The sequence below is a fragment of the Pempheris klunzingeri genome, chromosome 10, assembly GCF_042242105.1.
Source record: "Pempheris klunzingeri isolate RE-2024b chromosome 10, fPemKlu1.hap1, whole genome shotgun sequence".
Taxonomy (NCBI): domain Eukaryota; kingdom Metazoa; phylum Chordata; class Actinopteri; order Acropomatiformes; family Pempheridae; genus Pempheris; species Pempheris klunzingeri.
In genome coordinates this window covers 26,222,913-26,243,938 of record NC_092021.1, presented here as the reverse complement: position 1 = coordinate 26,243,938, position 21,026 = coordinate 26,222,913, and the positions used below count along the sequence as shown (strand labels likewise).

Below are 21,026 nucleotides of genomic sequence, written 5' to 3'. Positions count from 1 at the left end.
AAGGTGAAACAGTTTAGACCAAACACAGTTGAATCCTTCTGGTTTTGTTTAGTAAGTTAAATGTTTTCCTTTGGATAGGCATTTATCTTCCATTTGAACATGTTTGAATTATTGGACTTTAAATCTCCCACTGCAGAATGAGGGTTGTCAGAAACCAGGTGGTAAAATCTCTCCATTAGCTTATAATCAGTCTGCACAAAGTGGTGGGCGCGGCTCTGGTGTTATGTTCTCGCTAGCAGCTGCGATCCACATTAGCTGCCCGTTCACTGCAGCCTCGTTTTCTGCTCAACACCTTTAAACATGCAAATAAAAAAAAGATTTGATCTTGAGGTTTTCAGAGTGGTAAATAATTAAGTGGCCCCAGAACGCCTGAGGCGCCCCGTAGTTTTCACAATGTGTGACAGGCATATCTGCACATTTCTTGCAGTTGGTTTTTCCTGGAAAAGAACTATCGAGGTAACTGGAGCGCAGTGGGACGATTAAGTCTTTTATTCAAGTAGATGCCTTTTTTTTTTCCACCTAAAAAAGGACAATCTCAGCCTGTTTCCAAGTGAACACTTGTGTTAACGCAAAGTGGAAGAACCAACTGTCAAGGAAGCAATCTCCTATATAATTATACAAGATCATTTGGTAACCGCGGTAACACATTTGTGAATGTAGAGATTTTCCCTGAAACATACAGACTGAGAGCTCAGGTGTGTTGACCGCTCCATCCCCTGTTCTATCAGCACTTATGAGATCAGGGTGAAATTGCAGCTAATTCCAGCCACAACCGTCCGTTTCTTCACGAGCTCTTTGTCACCACAGAGGCTGAAAATACATAAAGTGTGACTTTGCTTCGTTTATATTCTGTCTGTGCATGCAGCGTCCACGTGGCAGGATGAAAGTCTCTAAAGTGGCAAAGCGTTAGCTTAGCACGCTCACTAATGGAAACATTTTCGTACTACTGACTCCCGTCACACAACTCTGTCAAATAAAACTGGACTGTGACGATCAGTGTATAAACTACACTTGCTTCTTTGTCCTCTCAAACACTGTCAAGACAGCTGACTATTGGTTAACAGCACAAATTCACCAAAGTTGAAACACATTTGTGCTGTTGTACTTAGAGACACCACTGACTGCAGCTTTTCCACTGGAATCAATGGATTTAGTTGCAAAATGAAATCAGGACTTTGGTTTTGTTTTCAACAAGATTTAAGGCCTAGTGGATAAAATAATAGAGCGTGACACCTGCTTTACTCACTCAGACACAAACATTTTGATTCCATGGCTGCTCATCCCATGTGCCCAGAAATACGCCTTCAAAATAAAGCCCCATTTTGACCTCACAATAATCATGTTAAATCACATCACTGTCATTTCAACTGATGGCCGGAGACCTGAAGGCTTCATGCATCAAACAGTGTTTCCATCCAAATGTATTATGTACAGCATGTAGTCCGACGGGCTGTGGACAAACAGAATATTAATGTCCACTGATGTATGTAACGAGGTGGACAGTAAAGGTCACAGAAGTTATTACCGTGCAGCTCTGATCAGTGAGTTTCATGTAAAACCTGTATGTACCGTTCTTGGTCAGGATGACAGCGATGTACTGCTGGCTGAAGGTGCTGACGGTCAGCAGCATGGCCGGCCTCTGGGAGGTGACGAAGCTGAAGGCCACGTCCTCTCTGGCCCTGCTGCTTTCCGTGGAAACACTGGAGGCCTGCAAGCTTCTGTTCTGCATCACTGAGAAGGGCTCCTGGAAGGTGTAGGTCACTGAGGACTCTATGTCGAAGGACACTGACACCTCTGCAGGCACAGGGACACAAAGAAAAGAGGGTCAAGCTGACCAAGAGTGGGGCAACAAACGTACTAATGTTTGCCCAATGGGTCCATCAAGAAGGAAGCGGTGTGTGTATATGCACACTGGCAGTGTCTGTATAGCTACCTAAAATAGCCATAGGTACACATTAGTGTCCATCTTGCACTGTGAAGCTGCAGCAAAACATGTAAGAACAACACATATACTCTGTAATGTGACTTCAGCACAAGTGGCACCAAGCCTGGGAGAGAGTGTTTAAAGAGTGCTGAAGGAGATACTTGCTGGAGGGATGTAATATGGATGAGCAGCACGCTAATAATGCATATGCACCACTCCAAACATAAAGTGAACAAATCAAAGCACATTATTAACCTTCATTCAGTGAGCTGGCAGGAGAGGCATCTCCACGGGGAGGCCATGACACAGATATGATGACGCTGACAGCAAACCAGAGGCTGCAGCAGCACAGAGACTCAAGTGTTAAATGTCAGTCGGTGCCATTTGGTCCACTGATGCCTCAACGCATGCTGAAATTTAAAACTCCATTTACAATCAAGCGTCCACGCTGCATTTTTAAGTGTGAACAAGGCAAATAGTTTTCAAACTACATACATAGTTCCTGGGGTTAAGAGGGAGATGTGAGGGTGAAGGGAAAGGAAGCCACAGTATGCCAACACACCCAGACACCATTACATCACTTACTCTAGTTTCCCACAGCTGCAGTAACACCTTAATGATGAGAGTGCCTCTGTCGTGCCACAGTCTTTGCTAGCAGCACATCCGCTGAAGCAGGTAATATTTAGGATGCTGCTGATCAGCTGCACATCATCGCTGCATGCCTGGTTTATCACAAAACAGCTAATATATTCATGCACTATATAAATACCGGAAAATAAAACTGACAGCAGACGCAGCACTCATTGTTTAATCATCCTCTTGCTTTTAATGTGGGGCGCTTTCATTCTGTCAAAACTTCTGCAACACAGACCTTTGAAAATCTGCCATCATCCAACTGAAAGCATTTATTTAAGAACTGCATTTGGCTCCTGAAAGTTTATGAAGTTTAACTCCCAGAGAGACATGGATCAAAGGGAGAGTCTATAACCTACAGGTGACATATCTGATAGGCTCCTCACCGCAATAACACAACTAACGGCGCTTAGATCCAAGATGTGATAAACCAGAAATATCTCTGAACAGCAGACAGATTAGCCGTGTCCTGGCATGGATGCTGCTTTCATACTTAGCTCACTGAGCAAGAGGAAGTAAAATAGTAAATAGTGCAATGTGGTTAGTCACATTTGCAGCCATCTCTTGCCATTCAGGATGTGTCTTCCATCTCCAGTTTGTCTTTATGGCTGTTTGCTCAGCCTTGGGCTCCTCTATCTGTGCTGGCTGTGCTGGTTTCAGTAGTGCTGATGTCTGTGCTCCCTCATTGCGAGAGATAATTTGGTGTAATGCATTTTAAATGTTCTTGGAGTCTGGAATCAGGACAAGTATTAATTGCCTCTTGCGTTACTTGCATTTCTATTGACGCGCTGCAAAGGAATAACCTTGACAATGATCGATTATTTGTTTGTAGTAATCAACTTTAATCTATTAAAATAATTACATTCCGTGCGAAGCTTCTGTTGTTGATGGGCGCTCACCTTGGTTACAGGTGGTTCCACCGTAGGCCGACTGGGAGCAGTCGCACACGTAGCCATTACTCTTCTCGATACACCTCCCCCTGTTGTGGCAGAGGCTGCTGGAGCCGCTGCAGTAGCCGGGACAGCCAGAGCTCACCCCCGGCGTCATCCTGGCCCTCTCCTCCAGGTCGAAGCTCATGCCGTTGACGGTCAGAGTCCTGATGCAGCCCAGGAAGCCTCTCTGCTGGGACGCCGTTCCTCCTGCGACCAGGACGGCCGTTAGTCAGGTCTAATGCTCCCGTTTTAGAAGCTTCCCTGATGACTTCATAAGCATGACTCCCTTTAAGGCTGATGAGGATTTATGATAAACATTTATTTAATTCCAGTGAGCATCTAACGCAGCTCTGCAGCCACTGAAGCGTGAGAGCCCTCATTAAGACTAAACGTACGATGTTATGGACTAAACTAGTTTCAAAGAGACATCACTGTGAGGTGCACACAGGAACAAATGTAGGAAACAAACACTTGTGTCGTGGTAACAGCTGTTAATTTGGGCTTAATAGAGGTGTGAGACTGCTGTGCTGAATATTTATCCAAGGCAGGTGGAAAAACCTCTTTTCATACTCCCCTGAGGCTGATACAGGATATTTGTCAAACCCTGTACTGTTTCTGAGGCCTCTCCTGTCGACTCTGCAAACATTCATTACACTTTTTGAATTTTGTTTGACATTCGTCAACCATTTGGTACATTTTTGATGGCAAAACACAGCAGGGCTTCCATACATACTAATGTTAGTGGAGACGAACGTCTATCAGGGGGTCTCTGTGCTCTTAACCCCTGCTGTTTAACGTCGTGGATTAAATACGACGGGAGCACAACTTTCTTGGTGTTATTTTTAGATTTTGCATAATAAAACCACATGATGATATTTTGTGTCTTTCATCCAATAAATGGTGAGTTTTCACTGACCAGGACTGTTCTTTTAAATCCTCAATAAACGTTTCTCTTTTGTTATATTTCCACAAAATGTTTGTCATTTTTATTAGACGCTATCAGCTGACATAATCACACCATGATATCATGCTTTGATTTGCATTTGTTTACAATTGACAGAAACACGTGTAAATGCCTTTTATATGTTGTAGGTCATTGTTGCTTTTTATATATATTAATATATACACACCTATTTTTTCACCTACTACCTGTGTATTGTTGTATATGTTTCCCATCTTTGTCTGTTTTTCTGCCTCATGTTCATTCTATGTCTGTCTATTGAGACTGTGTGTGACACTGAGAGTCACACTCCTCGTGTGTGTGTGGACCTGACTGGCCAATAAAGCTGATCGCTGATATTAACTTTGTTTTCGGAGACAACGGATGTGTCCTTTCATTAACTGACACCGTCGCACCTTCTCGTGAAAACAATTAAATCTTCATCCGATGACAAGTTGGTCTGAGCTCTACAGAGAATTATTGCTTCCATTTGTCATTTCATTCCTCTGATAAATTATTTCTTAAAGTAAATGATCCATTAAGTGCACGAACCGAGGACTAAAATGGATAACACATGAAAAAACACCCCTTTTTTAATGGTATCTCTGTCCCCTCCAGGGGCATGCTGTATTATTAAGGAGACACATTAAAATGTCAGAGGGGGAAAGGCTGCTGGAGGAATGTAAGTGGAGAAAGAGAGCGGACATGCTCCTGCACCAGAGCAATAATGAAACAATAATAAAATACATGACTTCTTTGCAGCAGCTTACAGGATGTGTTTGCATTTTTTCAAGCCTATATTAGTATAATACTCACAGGACAACTGTGTGTGTTTAAAGAGTCATTTTCAGCTGTAATCACCTCTCCTCTCCACTCTGGCTGTGGTGTGACTACATTTTAAGTCCACAGCCCTTTCTCTGCACTCAGCCAAAGCTACGCTGAGCCAAATCAAGTATCTTTGTCCTGTGTGTGCGCAAGAGGGAAGCACAAAGAGGAGAGTTTGATATGAAAAAGCTGTAATGTCAGGGGATACCCACTTGATCTGGATAACTCAGACTGCTGGAGCCTCATCTTAGGCTCAGCTGCACTTAAGAATGCATTTTGGCACAAAAAAGCAGTGCAGGTTCGTTGAAGAGGGGGAATGATTACAGTGACCGATAACTCTTTCAAAATCACGTGAACCTTTCCTTTGGAACTGCTAATATATATTTTCATACGGACAATAGAAAGAACGTGCACTGTGTCAGGTGAGTCCCTCCGAGTAGTAAACTCAGAGAGAAGATGATCACCTGACTCTGCAGTTCCCCCAGTTCTATGGAGCGTTTTACGTCTTACAGCTCATCGTTTTAATTGCCCACACTCTCGGTGTTTAGACTCTCATCGCTCTAATCAGCCTCATTTCCAGCAGAAGACAGCTGCTTTCAGATTAAAAAGACTCCTGACTGTACACTACCTGCCCAGCACCAAGCAGCACAGACCAGTTCACTAAATATGTAAATTAGCTGTTTGGGAGCTTGTTAATCGGATCACTGTTACAGAAAATCAGCCAAACAACAAATGAATGCAGGCTGTGCTAAAGCCCTGCCTCTGGTGGGGGTATATTCGGTGTGATGGTGAGCCTACCCACAAACAGCTGGCTGCTGAGCCGTAAGCGGAGGTGTCCGTCAGCCGGAGCCTCCAGGAAGCGCTGGGGAAGCTGGTCGACCTGCAGGGACGCCTCCTTCACGCTGCGCTCTGCCCTCACGTAGTGCCACTGTCTATCATTCAGGGGCAGGTGGGACTTCACGGACAGGACCGTCGGACCGTTTCCCACATCAAAGGAGAAAGTCACCACTGAGGGAGCTGGGAGGCCAGTGTGTACACACACACACACACACACACACACACACACACACACACACACACACACACACACACACACACACACACACACACACACACACACACACACACACACACACACACACACACACACACACACACACACAAACAGCCAGGTCAGACTGAATGCGATATTAGCTTTTTTATGTTCTCCTCTATCCCCCCTTTCTGATGCAATGTGATACAATGCTGCTGGGAAAACTTGATGACCTGAATAGATTTATGAGGGGGCTCGGCTGACAGCTCGTCAATATTTCACAATGTCTCTGATGCTGCAGCAATACATAATGGCTCCAAATATCCTGAGAGCTCCTCCTTCAGGTTTGCGAACAAAACAAACTGTAATCAACAATTTCACATCTTTTCTAACACCTCTAATGCTGTAAATAAACTAATCCACTGCTACCTAAACTACTTCTCCGAGAACTAGAAGTGCTAATATGCTGTCGGCGAAGCACAAGCTCCCTGGAGAACACAGCAGATTTCTTATTTGGTGCTCAGGCAATCGAATCAATTATTTGGTGTAAATATCTCTGATGTGCAGCTTTATACTTTTTTACGTTGCAGTTATAGTAAATCTACAAGGTAATTTGATGAGTCCATTTGTATTCAGCTTCACTCGATGGGTAGTAAGGAAATGCTTTTAACGTTTCCTGTGACAGCATGACATCGCTGTTGACTGTGTCATTAGGATTACATCACGCTGCGCAGATCTGACAGCCGGCTTCTCGGGGAAATTAAACTGTCAAATACAGTACGGCTAACATTTCCATCCACTAGAAGCTAAAATATGTACAGCTGACAGCTTTTGTGGCCGTTACTTTAGCATTCTGTGTGCATGTCGTCATGTTGTGTTTGCATGCTGCACTGTTCTCCGTCTTCTTATCTGTTCGGGTTCTGGATGTTGACTCACAGCTGAGCTCCACTCTGATGAAGTCCTTGAGGCCCACGTTCTCCAGAAACACCCCCGAAGGAGCGCTGGTCTTGAAGTAGAAGGAGATATCAGAGGCCAGCTCAGCCTGCAGGGTGGGGAAGTAGAGGTAGGAGGACTCCTGGTAGAAAGACGCTGCATTCCATATAGACTCTAGGAGAGAGGAAGGGACAGAAGGGAGCGGTGAAAGGAAAGCAAGGATGAAAGTGAAGTGGAGGGAGGAAGATCCCTGGCTGAGGGAGGCTGCAGAATAAATAAGGTGAAGTCTCGTTTGTCTAAACTGCATCCTACTTTCCCTCACATCTGTAAACAATACAAGAAAGTGAGGATTTAATGAAGCCTGACATCTGATCTGTCACCACTGTGACTTCTGCTAGGAAACAGGCAGCAAACCGCCGTCTCTGGTGTCAGAATTCACACACTGTGTGCGGCCGACAGTCTGTCTCGACCTGAGAGGTTTTACAGTCGTATAACAACATCACTCTATTTCCTTTCCAACTGAAAGAGCACAGCCATTATTCAGGGAATTGATGGAGGGCCATTGTCAGGAAAACATCCAAATAAATAATAGTTTAAGCATTTGAAGTATTTCAAACAACAATCAGCACATTTATTTTTGCGGTGAGACGGTCTCTCTCTGTGTGACACTTTTCAATGAGCTGCTTTATTGGAGCACATAAAAATGTTAAGCTTGGTTGTTTGGTGCTTGTTAGGTTAAATAATAATGTTTATTATGTCAGTTTATGCTATAAAAATACTGTCAGAGATTTTCTATCAGAGGAACAATTCACTGTGACTAATGCTTAAATACAAAAGAACTATTTTAGAAGCCATTTATTTTTGATTCTGTCTATTTTTTTCCATTTACTGTACATATTCATTCTATAATGATCCAGATTAGGACAAGAATGACACATCTGATGTCTTTTTGGAAACTTTCAAATAAAATCCTGAGCCACTAAAGAATCCCTGCGCTGTGTGCACAGCTCCGTCTGGGACTTGAAGCAGTAAATATCTACAATCACTTTCATGTTCCAGTGCTGCTGTCCAGCTCTGCCTCCCCCCAATGACTCTGCCCCCATGTTGGCAGCCCCGCCTGGCTGCACAACATGAACTGGTAAAGACGGAGCTAATAAGTCCAGCAGATAAGAGGCTGCAGGCTACAGGCCACGCAGCTGTTTGACAGACTTGCAGATGAAGATGACAGACAGAGCAGATGAAGTTTCGTTCTCTATCCACGAGTAAACACACGAGGAACAAAGACATCAACTATGCGGGGTTTGTGTCTGATCGGCTCTGAGCCTGGGAATCAAGGCCTCCATCTGCAACCACATCTATCAATACTTCAGCACTGAGGTGATCACCTACTGTCTCCATAACAACGCAGAGGGCCGATGTGGTAGACGGCCTGCGAGCCTGTTCTGTTCGTGTCTCCAATCACGATCTGGCTCACTGGTAGGTGGTCTTTATAGGAGAGGATTCCTGTGTCATTAGCCCTGTGACACACACACAAAAATGAAGAGTAACACAAAGCCCTCGGGGGCTGCACGCTTTATGGGGGTCCAGATAAAGGCGTCCATTCCTCAGCATTAGCAAAGAACGCAGAGTAAACACATTAAAAAGGGAGCAATCTATCACAGTGCAGACAACTGCCCCTGGAAATATGCAAACTGAGCTGAATGGAGAGAAGCTCTGCAGCGGATTAACATACCGCGAACAAACACAGCCTTTCTGTCTGCGTCCTCTGCTGTGATGCTTGTCATGATTGATTTGATCATAATTGTCATATTACAGTGTGTGAGCAATAATTAATCATTTAAGAGTAAACTGTAGTATATGAAAGAGATTCTGACACAAACAGATGATGACCTCCAAAAACTGGAGTGAGGAAATTACAGGAAACTACTGCATATGTATGTATATATATTTATATATATGCTGATGTGTACTGCATTATAAAAGAAGCGCACGCTCACAGATATTAAAAAGGGATGTGTAAAATAATAGAGATCTCTGTCAGTTCAAATATATTGTCCAAAAAGATTATTTTTTATACGAGACATGTTTGTGTGTGGGCACCATGTACCATGAGTCTGCATCAGCATCACAGTTGCAGAAGTAGTTCATGTCCATGCAGTTCTCCTCCAGGCTGCAGGAGCACTGCTGAACTCCAGGCAGGAAGCCTCCCCAGTAGCTCCGTCTCTCCCCCTCCCGGTCCAGCCACCAGGACATCGGACTGCCATCTGCAACAATACAAAGACGGTCAGTGACCTCTGCAACAGCCCGATGCCTGCCGGTGCCTCCGCTTAAGCTCAAGTAGGTCAAGGTCAGGGGTTGTTTTTGGAGGACTGCATTGATTTGTTTCACTGGCTTATCTTAAAAAATGCACAAAAAAATAGATGGAGAGGGACACCAACAAATACAGTGGAATAAAACATTTACAGATACTCCTGCCACAGAAATCCTGCTCTGTGTGGAGCAGCTGTGCTGAGAGGCTAACATAACACAGGACGATGTAATGAATCTGGTCATAAATCAACAGATTAAATGGGAAGGACGAAAAAACAATTCAAGCACACGTAGAAATAAAGTAATATATATGATATAATAAACACAGAGACATTTTCTCACATATACAAAACAGTTCACTTATTGTATTTGTACTTACAGTCTCTGTACACACACACACACACACACACACACACACACACACACACACACACACACACCAGGGACGAGGATGTAAGTCAGCTTCAGCTTGACATCATGTGTTGCTTTGCTTATTTGTATGTGACACTGTTCATCTGAATGGTCCCTGTTAAATGAACACATAAGCAATAAATAAATAGTGTGTGGGAGGCCAAGGGCCTGGGAGAGCCCTCGCCTCACCCTGCCTACATATTCCTTCATGCATTGTGCTCTTTGTACTTCACCCAAATTGGTTATTTTCATCTTTGCATAAATGCATTTGTTTCTCCTGATTGATTCTCTGGTGGCGTTTCAATCTATTAGAAGTGAGATTCTTTGGCATTTCATGACACGCTGCCTGTGAGTGTCAGTGAGGCTAAAGGCACAATTCATCACCTCCACTATGGGGTTAAGTGGCCCAGCTTCAATCATCTGTCACACAACGTGACCCTGCATTGGAGATGAGGCCAGCGAGAAAGGAAAAGCCCATTAAGCTACATGTCACAAAGCATAATCAAGTGTCACACACTACGCTGCTTTCCTCCTATCCGGCATACATTATAGCTGCATTAGCCAGTGTTTTTATGTATGGATACACATGTCATATTAGTCACCAAGTGGGTCTGAGACAGCAAGAATGTCCCATCAACATAAATTCACTCACATGTTTGCCCATGTGAATGCTACTCTTGTGTAATAATGCTCAGCACCTGATGGCCGACCAGTGTGACCAAGATTGGACGGACAAAAGTTGCTTGTGTGCAGTGATGAAACACAGTCAGAGCAGGAGATAATGTGGGCTAGAACAGCGCTGACCAGCCAGCCAGCATTTGCACTACAAAGGCTGAAAATAAAACAGGCTTTATTGTCTTTACCCTCTCCCCATGTCCTCGCACTCACTGCAGACATGCTGCATCCCTCTGCTTCTCTTAAAACACTGCTCAGACACCGAACAGGTACACAAATAAGACAAGGCAACAATCAATACTTCCTGAAGGAGAGGTGAGTCAGGTATTGATAGGACTTACAGCACATAGTATAGCCATTAAATCACAGCTGTGGATGTTTCTTACTTCACTGTCATGTTAGAAGCTGCAGAATTACATCTACGGTAAGAAACCTTAATTGTTAAATTAAGGAAGAAGACGAGTGCCGATGAGACCACGGCTGAACACCGCTGAGGACGTGGTCTGGCTGATCATCTGTGCTGTAGTCAAACAGGAGACACGAACGGGGACGACGGCAGAGAGGAGACATTTAGTTCTACAGCTTAACTCCACAACTGGAGGTGAACTTCACAGCTCCTTGGCACATGTCTGCCTCTCTAATCCCAGCAGGCTGCTCCGAACAGCTGTGCTTCTTGTTTATTTCCATGTCAATTAGCTTTAGTGTAATTTAGTCCAATAATTAATTTGAAAATACTGTAAAGGATTGATGTTGTCAACACTCATATTGAGTCTATATGATCAGCAAACCGAAGCACAAAGGGACCTTTCACCTTCTTCCACAGAAGATTTTTGAGCTCAAACAACAAAGGCAACTCTCAGAAACTCTTTCTGAAAGTGTTCATGCAGCTATAAAATGGGCTGTTTTCTCTCTCTCTTTGATGTCTGGTGCGATAATGAAGTTGTTTGTTTGCACATGCATGGCGCCCAGGGAAATGGCAGAATCTGGGACTTCATGAATGTTTCATGATTTAATAGCAAATGTTTGGATGTTTGGGACACCATAGGTGCAAGAGCAGTTCAAGATGTATGCCTCCCTAGTTACTGTGAAAATATAACAAGCAGAGCGAAGAAGAAAGCAGGGTGTTGAAGGGGCAGCGGCTCCCAATGTAACAACGCACAGACCGCCTGACTTTGAATTCACAATGTAACAACAAACACTCCCCTGATGCTGCAAAGTACAGAAGAGTCGAGGCGCACAGCATCCATACTAAGGCAATGCTCAGATTGGCTTTAGCCCTGAATGAAAAACGCAGCCCTATCATTCATTTGAATGAGGCCAGTCGGCCGTAGCAGTGGGGGGGGGGGGGCACCACTGCAGAAGGCTCTCACAGATAAATGCAGGGTCGGCTGGCAGAAAAGTTGAACCCTCTCCCAACTTCTGCCCCAACACAATGCAACAGGATGGGAACTGAGAGCCGGTTCCAGATGAGAGCTGGTTCCAGCCTGTCCGACAGTGGAGACACCGAACACTTGTGTCTACATCGCTGGAGCCTTGTAACACGAAGGAGTCATGGTGGAGAAGAAGAAACGGTCCAAAGCACAGCTTCATTTCACAAACAAAGATGACAACGGCGCTAATTGGTGAAGCTGCAAGCAGTGATGATCAGCCCCCCCCACTTCAGGACACACCGGCACAATCTTCTGATTCTGCACGAAGCAGCAGATCGCCGAGTTTCTTGAGCATGCAGTTTTGTACATGGAGAACAAAATGCTGAGTAACTGATGAGCAGAGAGAACAAATAGAGGCAAAGATCCCTCTGGGTGACAGTTTAAGAATATAAGAAATCAGTAGTGAAACAAACTGGAAGATTAGCATTCAGATCTGTGCAGAAACAAACTGGATAAAGTCTAAAACCAGATGGAATCATAGTTTGTGCCAGTTTTAGATTTGGTCAGTACTGTGATTCATTCAGATGTTAGCAGACATGCATGCCTACTTTTCCAAGGAAGAACATTTTATCAGTCTGATTTTATTTGTAGACTTTTAAGAAAATGAGCTTAGGAATTTATTCCAACATTAGGCAGACATGCTGCTCCCACAAACTCGATAACGAATTGGATCGATATGCTGCAATCATAAGCACATTAGTATCAATACAAATTAGCCAACTGCTTCAAACACGTGTAAACACACAGACTCATATTTTTACATATTTTACAGTCTTTGTTGGCACAAAACTGATCTGCTCTCAGCACAGAAACACTACAGATGGAAATAACACCCACCTTTTGTATTAAAGAGGCGGGACCTCCTGCAGTTGTAAACCACTTCCTGTTGGCACTGCTCTGACCCCGACACGATTGCACGGAGCTGTTCGGCCGAGGCGCTGTAGTTGAACGTCATGCTGTGAGGCTTGTGCAGGGAGGAGCCCAGCACTGTGACTGCAGCTGTAATGTTGTGCGCCAACACCGTCCACACCTTCTCCTCTAAAAGACAAGAGTGCATCTGTTAACACAAAGCCACTGCGCTCACTCTGCACACATTAACCACACCGTTACCCTAACAAGACGGACGACCATTGTGCTCTGGAGCAAAAGCAAATACGTTCAAGTAATAGAACGCAGCAGCAGAGCCCAGTATAAAGCTGCAGCAGATGAATGAACTTCTAAAAATAAGCGATACTATATCACAGCGGGTGTTTTGTATTTATGTGCCGCTGTGAAGTTGCTGTTGCGGTTTGAGTGTCGTACTTTACTGTACATCTCACCGTCGTGGCCAAGTTCATTAGCAAGTCTGTGAGTCAGTCTGTGCTGCTGGCTGAAACATCGGTGTTACTGGTGCGTTTCACAAATCTTGGCAGTTTTGCATCACTGGAAACCTTAAGGAACACACTTGTTTCCAAGCAACAATTTCAACCTTCTTGACCCCCCCAATCTGTGAACCTTAAATATCCTGGAAATAAACCTTAAAGTTCCACAAGGCGCAGCAGCAGAACTCTTTCTGCCAAGTGAAGTTTTGCTGCTTGTGAATGGACGCATGTACATTGTTATATATTTACACACAAAAGGAGTTTGTCAGGAGTTTGTACAATAGAATCAGATGAGGAATCCATCCCATTTCCATCCTCACTAAGTTTTCGTTGCTATAAGCACATTTTATGTTTACTCTGCATTAGAGAAAATCCCCCTCCACTTTGAGATTATTCACATCAGGTTGTCAGGCTTAGAGTTATTTACATTTCTAATAGATTCTTTAATTGGGGTCAAGTTGAGGCACATCTGCTGCCGAACAATTCAGATTTGTGACGGGAGGACTGAGGGAGAGCCAGACGGTGAGAGGTGGTATCGCTCTCCCCCGTAACGCCAGCGGTACATTAACCTTGCGAAGGACAAAGTAGCTGAGAAAGTTATGACAGCTCCGTGATGAATTCTGTCTCCACAGCGTCAAAGCTTAACTGAATATGGTTTGTCCTATATGTCAGGAGGACTGTGGATCAGCTTGTGCCCCTTTTCCTGCCTGTCAAATGTCACATCTAAGGTGGCAGTTCAGGTGATAGACGGCACAGCATGACCACACTGATACAGCAGGTCTGAGGGGGGCAATAGAAGTCCACGTTTCCACATTCAAAGGACCAAAGCTTCGGCACTATGAGCATAAAACTAGTCACACAAACCCAAACTGTCCTGCCAAAGTCTTCTAAGTGTTCAGTATAAATAATTAAAGGTCAAATGGAAATGTCTGTGATTGAAGTATGAATATTTGTGCCGCCCTGAGCATGATTTTATTGACTTAACTTCCTCTAGTGAGAGGTCACATAAATATCAGGACGGGGTTTTGTAAAATGGGAATGTAGATTGTATTCATGGTCCCCAGGACATGTACCCTAACAGTTTGGTTTTTTGGCTTCTGCAGCACAACCAGGTCCACATCCTGAGTTGTACACAATAAAATCCAAATGTGGCATGTTGGCAGGTTGCTGTGGTATTTTTATTGACAGATGTATTTCCATGCCGACACGTTCAACAGCACCACCCTCACTTCAACACGCCAGTCTTGCCAACACAAAATCCCTCATAATTCAATGGCAGACCGCCATGAAATGTACTGAGCAGATTAGTGTCCCCAAAGGGATTAACCCATTGACTTTATTGACCACATGCTCTAATGAAAATTGTTGCCTCTAGAGGCCACTAGTGTGACTTTAGCCCTCTAAGCTTGTTATAATCTCGTCATGACTCTTTTTTAATTTGAAATGCCATAATTCCAAATGATTTCTGAGAAACACGAACGGGCAGAAGATTCTCCTTGTAATTGAACCACGGGGTGCTTGTATTATTAACTTGTTTTTCTTTTTAATTAAAGTTCAGGACAGCAGGAGGCAGGATATTGTATAAACATATTGACTTGTCACACGTTAGCGGGGAGGTTGTTGTCTCTTGTCTCTAAGAAAATAAGAGTTTAGGACCCAACAGTAGATGAAAGCAGGGTGTGTTCAGGTCCTAACAGCACTTTAATGCATCTAACGTGTGTATTTAGTGGAGGTTTTCTGGTGTCTGTGAAAAAAAAGACTGTAAGCAGTATTAGTAGTATTTGTGCACGATACTACAAAAGACGTGCCGGTGAGGAATAATGACAAACAGATGGTGACGGGATGAAAAAGAGGTGTCTTGTACAGAAATGCACACTTTTTAATGAACCCAATGAACCGCACACAGTGTGGGATGGAAACTAACTGCTGTTGGCTGTCTGATTGATCGGGAAAAGTGCTGATATGTATCCGTGTTGCCATGGTTACCAAAAGATTCACACAGTATATATATACACTACTCACTAAAAGTTAGGGATGTTCGACTTTCAGGTGAAATATATGGAAAATGTAAAAAGTGAATGCTACAGTGATATTATATCATGAAAGTAGGACATTTAAGTAGAAGCATGCACTGGTGATTTTATTCATCTTAAACAATTTATTAAAAGAAAATCTACCAACAGTGGTAGGTAAACCACAACAAAACATGTTCAGTGTCTCAATAAATTGGGATGTGGCCAAAGGACGTCCACTCCTCTCCTTTCTGTGACTCTTCCAGTCTCTGTATCACTGTTCCAACCTCCTGATGACACTCTGTGACCCTCTAAGCTCAGTGAACACCTCCGTCTGAGGACTTCCTGTTTGAAGCCTCCAGTGTTGAGGTGCTGCTGATCAACTGTTAGGTGTCGTCTTGGTCTCATGATGTCAGAATGTGAACAGCAGGATGAGGAGGACTGTTTAAATACCAATTCTAACTGAAGCAGGAAATGTATTGGTGGATTCATGGATCAAACCTGTTGTGAATGTTGCTGTTAAGCTTCTTGTTAGAGAACAGCAGCTGGTGCAGAAAGTACTGAGACACTGAACAGTTGGACATGTGCATTCAAAGGTTTAGAGAAGGTCACATTAAGTTCACCTGGAAAGGTTAGAATGCATTTTAGGTTCATCCTGAGATTTCACCTGAAAGCTGGATATCCCTGACTCTTAGTGAGGAGTGTTTATATATATATGTGGCTTCCACACAGAGTTTACACTTCAGTTCACAATGGGCAGGTGGATCATGTTAAAATCACACACCTGCTATCCAAACATACATTTACTTTAACATCAACCAGTCAACCAGAGTTCCCCTACAAGCGGATTGAGACCCTGCTTTTCAACTGAAGCGGTCCCCGGTTGTGTGACGGACAGCCTGTACACCAGCCACAGGAACAGGGCACAAACTGAAGTTAGGTGTAGAGACACTCTGACACACTGAGCGGCTGCAGTGTGCCCACGTGGACATGTAGAAAAGATATTGAGCTGGACAGACAGGCTCTAAGCCCTCAGGACCTGCCCTGAGTGGCCCTGATGATTTCATACTGGATGGTGAGCTGTCACGCAGCCCTTGTGGTATGGATTAATGCAGTGGGATCTCTAAGTGGGCAAATTGTTCTCAGTGGAAGTTACAAAGAGCAAAGGTGACAACATGTGAACTACAATGATCTCACCTGTCATGTTGCAGTATACCTGTGTGGGCCCCAGGGGACCACTCCCATCTGGATCAATGGAGTAGAAGCCCGAGGAGCTGCCAATCAGCTTGTAGGCCTCACAAGACGACTCGTAGATGGCTGGAAGAAGCAGAGTGGGAAGAGAAATGAGCCCACGCTCCATCTGACTGCACAGAGTCTCTTTATTTAGGAACTGTTGATAAGTTAGTGTTTTCAGTTCTTAAAAAAAGTGAAATGTGGCTGTGACATATGTTGCTGTTCTATCTACATCCACTTTCTGGCAGTTTTGGCGCTGATGCAGATTACAGCAAAGCGACGGCTCCTAAATGGATGCTGCAGCTCCGTATGTGACTATTGAAAGCCCACAACATCATTCGGAGGTGTATCAGCTGTCCATCACTGAAATGTTGAGGACAAAAAACATGTTTAATCCAGCACGCTGCTCTTATCATTCATGTTCCTTCCAATCATGGAACCCATCGCCAGTCATGATGATTTACCCTCCGAGGGAGGGGGCGATGTGTCTGTGACTGCGGTGTAGCCTGCAGCTAGTCGGGACAAGACTTCCTTTTCAGAGCGCCGGACATTTTGACTGATTTCTATAGACAAGGATTCTATAGATAAAATTAGAAAAGGCTAATAAAAAGCTAAATAGCCTGTGAGATCCCTGATTGCATTTCAGCCAGTGCGTTCCGCCTCTTTTACTCTCCACACGTGGTTGGTTAAAGTACTCAGACTACAATCAATACCTTACCTAAAGATTCTACATCCTGCATTCATATGCAGATGTCTGTTTCTAGAGATCATGCTGCAAAGAAAACTGAGGTTTCCTGCATACAAACAAAGAATCAGTATTCTGGGGTCGGGAATTTTAACACAGTTTCCAGCAGCCGTCTCCACAGCACACTTCAAGGTGATGCTGGAGGATGTCAGAAAGTGACACCCGTAAAGAAAAACTCCTCCGTGTGGAGTCTGTCTTAAGACGGCAGGTCTACATCTATTTACGGATGTAGCTGAAAAAAACAGAGAGAAAGAAAACAGCGAGAATAGCAGCAATGGTTGTAAGGTCATGTCAGGTTGAAGCAGGACAAGGTTTTGCTTTTCCTTCAGAGTTGCACAAAGCAAAGACAGCTATGAGCGAGAGAGGTAAAGGTGTGTGTGTCTGTGTGTGTGTGTGTGCTGAATCAAATGACACAGCTCAGTAGACGCAGAACACATGGTGGGTGGTGCAGAGGGTGTAATAGCAGGTTTGAGACGAGGTGAAGAAATGAAAGCGAGATGAACTGCTCACAGTTGTGACAGGTCGCTCCGGAGTATCCTGTGCCTGAACAGTCGCAGGAGAAGGAGCTCCAGGTCTGAGAGCAGCGGCTCCCGTGTTCACACAGGTTAGGAAGGCACCTGCAGAAAAGGTGCTTTCATTAGTGTTTTCATCATCGATCAGCCTGGTTATTGCTTTCTTAGCTGATTAATCCTTTAATTGTTTCCCCAGCGGGATGTCAGCAGGTATTAGCTTGTACATACACACATAAACCTGACAGGAGGCCTCATTTAAAGAGCTGGAATTGTAGAAGTGAGTATCAGAATAGCTGCTAACAGCTACTGTATAACTGAGCTCTAATTTACTCTGATACACTTCTATCATCTGCTATTAGCAGCAGCACAAAACAAACAACAACGCTTTCTTGGCAGGAAAACAAAAGCTGGAACAAACCTCTCAGGTATTTTTATTAGGTACCAATAGAGATGCTTCTTTTGTTAGTGTTTGCAAACCTGATCTTTTATTTATCAGGTAAGCAGGAGCCCTGCTTGCTGTTGTCTTTATTCTTTTGTATGCCGTTATGAACACACGCTTTGGAACGCACCCAATAGACTAATTTGCTCTTTATTCATGTTTCATTAAAAAACCCAAACAACTGTGAAACGATGGTGTCTCGTATTGTGCCCTTGTCTGGGTTTGAAAAAGCTGACACGTTGAGGTGCTTCTCTAAAAATAAAAGCATTACTGTCACCTTCAAACTAGAATGCCCGTTAATGGGATTTTGACACAATGAGCGCTTCACAGAAATTTCAAACCGCACTCTTCTGATTAATAGTCCCTTCCTCAAGCCTCCTTCAGTTTCACATAATTGCCAGCCTTTCGAGCATGCATCTATAATTTCATACACTTTCATCTCCCACCTATTAACTACAGCAGAGCGGGCCAGCCGCAACATGTATAAGGTTACAGCTACTGGTTTAATTACCATCAAGCTATTTTCTGGTGTGTTCATGACTGCCCTTACAGGTCGTGGAATTACAGTAGCCAGCACACCTAAGAGCACACTGACCACTGACCGAGTGACCCAAAGAAAAGGAGATTAACTGCTAAAAGTTCATTTTCAGATGGTCCGGGGTGATTAGCTGCAGCCACAGTGGGCGAAGGGAAAGTCACCATCAATGCTAACAGCGCTAAACTTTAGCTAAACTGAGTAGAGCAGCTTAACGTGTGTCCACAACAGATGACAGCACAGGTAAGAAAGATATCATCTACAGAAACAAGAGAACAGAAGGAAAAGGATGTGTGGATAGTGTCTCCCACGCATGAGTTTGTTTGTTTCTGTCTAAACATTCTGCATAATGCATGTACACACTAGATGCTTTCATTTACAGGATGCATGAAAAACTTTCTAAGCTTTTTTACTAAATACCTCAAATTAATATTATTAGAATTTCACATTTGCCTGAATAATAAACTAAAGGAGGGTTCTGGCATATTGTAAATACACCCACATATCTTCTTTTAGCCTTTGATTTATTATTTATTGATCTTTATATATATATATATATATATATATGTTTCTATTCTTATTGTTTCACTTTGTGTGTTTTTTATATTTATTTCTATTTTATTTGTTTCAGTCTGGAACAGGCACTAAGAACATTTCCCTGCACATTATACTGTGTATACCTGTGTATGTGACAAATAACCAGCTCCATAAATCAACACTGTTTATCTTAGCGGTGAGTGAAATGACTACATGTAATGTAACGTGGTCCTCTGGACTGACAAACCCGGCTTTCTGATCTCTTCTGGGTTTCTAACACATTTACTGTTGTGGTCCAGGCTCACGGTTCTTATCAAACTGGTTTCCAGCACCAAACAAGAGGTGATGAAAGCAGAACATTTATTATATTTCCTTCTTGGATTGAACACTGGATTTAAAAATAGGCGACTGTTTGCTAATCAACTTTGTGCGATGGTCGTGTTCATGTTTCCTCGCTAACTCCTCAAAAATGAGGCAAAATCTGATTATTCAGTATTAGTACTTTGGGGCTGTCCCCTGGTGGGTAAAAAATGATGAGGATATCCTTTATATACCTGAAAGCATTCTCCAAGAACTATTCATACTATAAAAAAGTCCATTTTACTCCACCTGACACACCATTTTTGCTCCCATTCATCAATATATTACGTCTTTGGAGCTGCAGCTTGGGAACAGAAAAAAGCATGTAATTCCATTGTTCTGTCATTTCCTGCAGGGCACCCGCTCGCCCAGTGACACGACAGACTGGCAGCACTGTTGTGTTAGCATATCCTCTGACAGTGGACAATCTGGACTAGAAAGCAGACAGTTTGAAATCTTAGGGAAGAGAGAGTCTCCTCAGGGCAAATAGGAGGTAAAGAAACCTGCAGTTTGGATGTTTGTCTCGTTCCTATAAATGTTCCAAACCACATGCGGACATTCATTGAGCACACAGGTCTGCCAATCCTATTCACAGGGCCCACAGCTGTGCAGGGTAATGAGGGATCGGGATGGGGAGGGATGCCACACAGGCCAGTAGGGAGCAGCTTGTTAGCATAGTCCTCTGCCAGAGAAGGTGTTGCTGAGTTTCTGTTGCAATTTAATTGGACGATCCTGTCAGCGTGTTTGTCTCTAAAGGACAAGATGTCAGTGACTTTCAGGCAGCTCTGCAGACAACACATTGCCATCTACAAATTAACAATGTGGGCATGAATAACTCTGTGCCGCCAGCTTGGATAATGTTTTACAGATTTTTATGTTTGACACATTTTGACTGTTGAATGTCAAAGTTTTGTGGAAGATCTCTGTGAGAACCGTCTTCTAATTAAACAAGAACTATCGCACTACTTTACCTGTCTCTTATATTGCAGGTGTCAAACTGAAGCTCATTATAGTTTCCCAGCAATCCTTGCTGCACGTGATTGAAATTCATCGGCTGGCTGTTGATAAATATGAGGCGCATACACCCCTGGAAGGCCGGGGTCAGGTACTGACAGTCCGCGGTGGGACAGCCTGAAAGGAGACGACACAGGATGCGACCTTTAGTTTGACTGTAGTTTGACATCGTGGCTCTTCCAAACGTGTGCATTAAAGACGAGTGATGACGGCATCTTTACGTTGCAAACAC

At 43.7% G+C, this 21,026-nt stretch overlaps 1 protein-coding gene across 1 annotated transcript in view; it reads right to left on the bottom strand.

Moving 5' to 3' along the window:
• LOC139208700 (contactin-associated protein-like 5) overlaps positions 1–21,026 on the bottom strand; it is a 52,391-nt gene that overhangs the window by 8,516 nt on the left and 22,849 nt on the right. The window contains exons 10-19 of the mRNA XM_070838428.1: positions 20,752–20,911; positions 17,908–18,014; positions 16,617–16,736; positions 12,884–13,084; positions 9,328–9,484; positions 8,610–8,737; positions 7,224–7,394; positions 6,053–6,271; positions 3,457–3,696; positions 1,570–1,794 (exon numbers count right to left, since the gene is read on the bottom strand). Coding sequence (XP_070694529.1) covers positions 1,570–1,794; positions 3,457–3,696; positions 6,053–6,271; positions 7,224–7,394; positions 8,610–8,737; positions 9,328–9,484; positions 12,884–13,084; positions 16,617–16,736; positions 17,908–18,014; positions 20,752–20,911 — 1,728 coding nt within the window. The remainder of the gene's footprint in view (positions 1–1,569; positions 1,795–3,456; positions 3,697–6,052; positions 6,272–7,223; positions 7,395–8,609; positions 8,738–9,327; positions 9,485–12,883; positions 13,085–16,616; positions 16,737–17,907; positions 18,015–20,751; positions 20,912–21,026) is intronic.